Source organism: Phragmites australis, chromosome 5 (assembly GCF_958298935.1).
Source record: "Phragmites australis chromosome 5, lpPhrAust1.1, whole genome shotgun sequence".
NCBI lineage: Eukaryota > Viridiplantae > Streptophyta > Magnoliopsida > Poales > Poaceae > Phragmites > Phragmites australis.
The window spans coordinates 8930773-8936240 of NC_084925.1; the positions used below are offsets into that span (position 1 = coordinate 8930773).

General features: G+C 52.4%; 1 protein-coding gene across 1 annotated transcript; it reads right to left on the reverse strand.

Moving 5' to 3' along the window:
* Positions 1–364: 364 nt before the first annotated feature.
* LOC133917798 (secreted RxLR effector protein 161-like) lies at positions 365–727 on the reverse strand. The gene has a single exon (XM_062361650.1). It carries the CDS (start codon positions 725–727, stop codon positions 365–367), a length of 363 nt encoding a protein of 120 aa, XP_062217634.1.
* Between the last annotated feature and the right edge of the window lie 4741 nt (positions 728–5468).

Here is a 5468-nt window from a genome sequence, read left to right on the forward strand (position 1 = left end):
TCTCGACGACACCAATCTTCGCGCACTGCTCCATGAACTTGACGCGGCCGAGCGGCTTTGTGAGAATATCACCAAGCTGCTCAGCTGTTCCGACGAACTCAACGTCGATCTGGCCTTTTTCTGCACACTCCCGGATGAAATGAAACTTTGTGTCGATGTGCTTGCTCCGGTCGTGATGCACTGGGTTCTTGATTAACGAGATTGTGGACTTGTTGTCCACCTTCAGGACCGGCACACTGGGCTCTGAGCTGAGCATGTCACTCAGAAGTCATGCCAGTCAAACGCCCTAGCACACTGCGGAGGCCGCGGGGATATATTCTGCCTCGCAGGATGACAATGCCACCACCTTCTGCTTGGACGACTGTCAGGTGATGGGGTTGCCGTCAAGGAAGAAGATCATCTCGGAGGTGCTCTTCCTATCATCGATGTTGCCGGCCATATCACTGTAGTTGTAGCCCAACAGACATGGCCACATGCTCTTCTTCTTCGCGGCCGTGTAGAGAATACCCAATGTTCTTGTTCCTGCAACATAGCGCAGTATGCGCTTGACGGCGATGAGGTGCTCTTCACATGGTGCCTCCATGAAGCGGCTGACATAGCCTACTGAGTAGGCCAGGTCCGACCGGGTGTGGACGAGGTACCAGAGGCTCCCGATTAGACTCCGGTAGAGAGTAGCATCGACCGGCGGGGATGAGCTCGACTTGCTGAGCTTGAGGCGTACCTCCATTGGAGTCTAACAAGGGTTGCAGTCCACTAGCCCAGCCTTCTCTATAATCTTCAGCGCGTAGGCAGATTGCCCGAGCTTGATGCCGTCTGGGCTTTGCTGCACCTCGATGCCAAAGTAGTACTTGAGTGCTCCCAAAACGCTCATCCGGAATAAATTCTTCATCTCCCCCTTGAACTCGTGGATGCCGCTGGTGTTGTCACCGGTGATGATTAAGTCATCGACGTAGACGCCCACAATCAGTCGACTCCTACTTTCACCTCGCATGTACACTCCATGTTCAGAGCTGCTGCGATGAAACCCGAGTGTGAGTAGAGTGGCGTCCAGCTTCACATTCCAAGTGTGCGGTGCTTGGAGGAGACCGTAGAGCGCCTTGTGGAGACGTAGCACCTTATTCTTATGCTTGTTACCGATGAAGCCGAGCAACTGCGCAACGTACACCTCCTCCCAGAGATCACCATTCAAGAATGCTGACTTGACATCCATATGGTGAACCTCCCATGATTGATGCGCAGCGATGGCGAGTAGGAGCCGCACCGTCTCCAGATGGGTAACAGGAGCGAAGACCTCATCAAAGTCCACCCCCTGTCGCTGGACGTAGCCCTTGGCGACGAGATGCGCCTTGTGCTTCACAATGTCTCCATGCTCGTCGCGCTTTACTTTGTACACCCACTTTAGGCCGATTGCATGGTGACTAGCAAGGTTATTAACAAGACTCCAGGTCTTGTTGTCTGTAATGGAGTCCATCTCCTCCTGCATTGCATTCCACCAGCTGTCGCTTTGCTCTGCTTCAGCGAAGCTACTTGGTTCCTCAGCACTCACCATGTGAAGCTCATCGAGGTCGAGTTGGTGCGGTGCGTACCCTCGTGGTGTTGTCGAACTGAGGATGTTGTCGACGGTGCGGTAGCGCTGAGGAGCATCATCATCAGCATCTGCATCAAGCCTAGAGTCATGCGTGGGTGACGTGATGTGCTCGATCGCCATCGGAGTTTGATCCTCTACAGTTGCAGGTGTTGCTGGAGAAGAAGTTTGGCCACGGTCCGAGGAGCTCATACGCGTGTCGCACACTGGCTCCCTAGTGACCACGTACTCCACAGTGAAGGGATCGTCGATGTTCACCTCGTGTTCCTCCTCTGTGCTCCATTTTCATTGTGCCAATTCGTCAAACATGACGTCACGCGTCACGTGCATGTGCTTGCCGATGGGGTCGTACACCCAATATGCCTTGGACCCGCTCTCATAGCCGACGAAGATCATCAGGGCGCTGCGGTCATCAAGCTTCTTCAGATAGGGCTTCATGTTCTTGACATGCGCGATGCAGCCAAAAGTGCGAAGGAAGTGCACCGCTGGCCACACGCCATGCCAGGCCTCGTATGGAGTCTTGCCATCGACGCTCTGAGTCGGTGCATGGTTGAGGATGAAAATGGAGGTGGAGACGGCCTCACCCCAGAATGTTCTGGAGAGGCCCTTTGCATTCAGCATGCTTCGGGCCATGACGACCACTGTCTGATTGCGGCACTCAACGATTCTGTTTTGTTGCAGAGAATAGGGAGCCGTGAGCTATCGTTGCACGCCGTGCTCGGCGCAGTATTCGCCGAATTCCACCGAAGTGAACTCGCCGCCGCGGTCGGTGCGGAGTACCTTTAGATTCCTTCCCGACTCCACTTTTGCCATGGCCTGGAACCGCTTGATTACCGCTGGAGCTTGGTCCTTGCTCGCGAGGAGACTGAGCCACATGTAGCGGATCAAGTCATCCACTAGTAGCAGGAAGTAGCGATTGCTGCTTGGCGTCGTTGGCATGATCGGCTCGCAGAGGTCATCGTGCACAAGGTCGAGGATGTGCTCCACGCGATACTTCGCCAGCTTGGGGAAGGATGCTCGCCTCTGCTTCCCAACGAGGCAGCCATCGCAAACTTGATCAATGTGATCAATCCACAGCAGCCCTCGCACCATGGCCTGCTTGGAGAGCTTGCGCATGGACTGGAAGCTGAGGTGCCCATACCTCGTATGCCAACGACATGCCTCCTTTGAGCCTCTTGCTGACAGACACACTGGTCGCGCAATGTTGAGGCTGAGCATGTACAGTCCGCTGGGGGAGTGCCTAACCCACGCCAGCAGTCGTCGATTTGTGTCCCAGATCTATAGGATGCCGCCGTCGACTAGCACCTGATAGCCATTTTTGTCAAGCTAGCCGATGCTGATGATGTTGGTGGTGAGATGGGGAATTAAGTACACCCCCGTGAGAGCACGGTGCTTGTCGGTCTTGCAGGCGAACAAGATTGTGCCGCGCCCCTCGATGTCGACGATGGAGCCATCACCGAACTTGATAGTGCCTCAGATTCCAAAGTCGATCTCGGAGAAGGCAGCGCGCGACCTGGTCATGTGGTTTGTGGCACCAGTGTTGAGGTACCACATCCGATCATCGTGGTCCTCCTCTCGATCCAGCTATACGAATACCTTTGCCTCGACCAGCTACGGAGTGGATGTGACGGGCGATGCGACACAAGCCTTGGCCATCAAAAGTGTGGGCTCATCGTCGTCGCCCTGTGTCAAGTGGGCCTCAGCCCGCTTTGGCTTGCTGCGACAATCCTTGGCCCAATGGCCAAATTTTCCACAGTTCTGACATTTGTCCCGACCACCTCCTGGTCCGGACGTGATAGCGTTGCCGTCATGCAACCCGTTGCTACGGCCGTGCCCACGATTCTTGCCATGACGACAACGGGAGCTACCATTGCTGTCGCTACTGGATCCTTCCTTGCCATCACGCTTCTTCATGTGAGCTAGCCACTCCTCCTCGGTGAGGAGTAGCTTTTGCCCGTCATTGCCACCATAAGAGCCTAGCTTGTACCTCTGCTCCACAGCGCATAAGTGGCCAGTCACCTCCTCGATCGAGATCATGCTCAGATCAAGGATGGTCTCGATGGAGATGTTGACCTGCTGGAGACGTTCTGGAACAACCTGTAGAAATTTTTGCACCACCTCAACATCAATGACTTCGTCCCCCAGTACTCGGAGGTTGTTGGCGAGGCTCGTCATCCTCATGGCGATGTCATCAACAGACTCGCCATCTTTGAACTCGATTTCTCCGAGCTCGCGTCGTAGCTTCTGTGTATTCGTCTCTCTAACATGCTTGACGCTGACACACATCATCGTGATCACGTCTCAGGCATCCTTGGCGATGTCCTTGATGGCGAGAGTGGACAGCATCCCCAATGGCACGGCGCAAAGAATGGCGGATAGCGCCAGCCTATCATCCTGGTAGTCCCCAATGGCACGGCGCAAAGAATGGCGGATAGCGCCAGCCTATCATCGTGGTAGTCACCATCGTCGGGTTCGATTGCCTCCCAAAGGCCTTGTGCCTGCAGGTTCACCCGCATCACGAGCACCCACTCGGTGTAGTTCGTCCGTGTGAGCGTGGGGTAGACCACCGAGCCCGATGCCTCCTTGACGATGCGCTGCACAACCATCTCACAGCCACCGTCGTCACGGTGCCGTGGTCGGCGCGGAGGAGGTGTAGGTGACCTACGGCGGCCTCGGCGTGGAGAGGAGTCCTCGACTGTGCGCCCCTAGGAGCCCACGACGATATAGCTACACTTGGATCGACAACTCAGGCTCTGGTACCAAATGTTGGAAATCCCGAGCCGAACACAAACACGAGCAGAACACTCGTGAGAATTGGAGAAAATATGTGCAAGTACAAGAGTCTTTTGTTGCGATACAACTTGCAGCCTTTTCTGTTTTTCTCCTATATTTATTCTCAGCTATCGTTACATGCAGGGAATGTTAATTAAAGGCTAGCTAATGCTGATTAAAGTGCATAAACACTGAAACGGGCCAAGTAAAGGTGATTAAATGTGGTGATTAAACGGGCCAGCGGGCAAGGGAACGTGCAAGGATTAACTGACATATTGAGCCATTATAGAGATGAATTTGAACTTAGATGCTGCTAGACTTAAATGAAGAATTCAGATTAATGAATTGAAAGAATTGCGTCTGAAAGCATGTGATAACGCTCTCATCTACAAGGAAAGAACAAAGAGGTAGTATGGTGCACGGAAAAGAAAGAATTCAAGATTGAAATTGTTTTGGAAAGGTAAATTGAAAAGCATATGGGACCTAGCAAGGGGCAGTGGTTATAATGGATTCAAAAGGAGGCACACACACGGTGAATGGATAGTGGTTGAAAGTATAGTTGAAGCCCAATAAGCCTAAATTGAAATCATTTGGCATCTATATTTTGGCTTGATGATGGGTATGTTGAGCTTACGACATTAAACTAAGCACTGCGTTGGATTGAAGACGTCACGCGCCAATGGGATGGCGCTATCAGGTAAACAACACCTTTTTCCTTTCTGTTTTACACAATCAGGACACTGCATCGGTTGAGTGTGAGAGAGGTCGGGTTGTTTCCTTGATTTGTATCACAGTTACTTTTAAAATTCAATGAGTGGCAAACCTTTCTCTTTTTTTGCTTCTAGGAAATGTCTAGGTTTCTCATTGGGTTCTCAATAGCTACCTTGAGAACAAGTTCTGTGTATGCCATTATCCTTTCTAGGGGAGCACTTAGGTTGATTTTGAGAGAGCATGGCAAGATGTTTGCTAGGGAAGTGATCTAGTGGCATGTTTTGAGCTATACCATGATATCTTGCCTATGATGTTGAGTATTAAGGGTCCGTTTGGTTCGATGGACCGAGCGATCCGGGAGAGGGCCGTCCAGTTTTTTCAATGTTTGGTTTGCTAGATC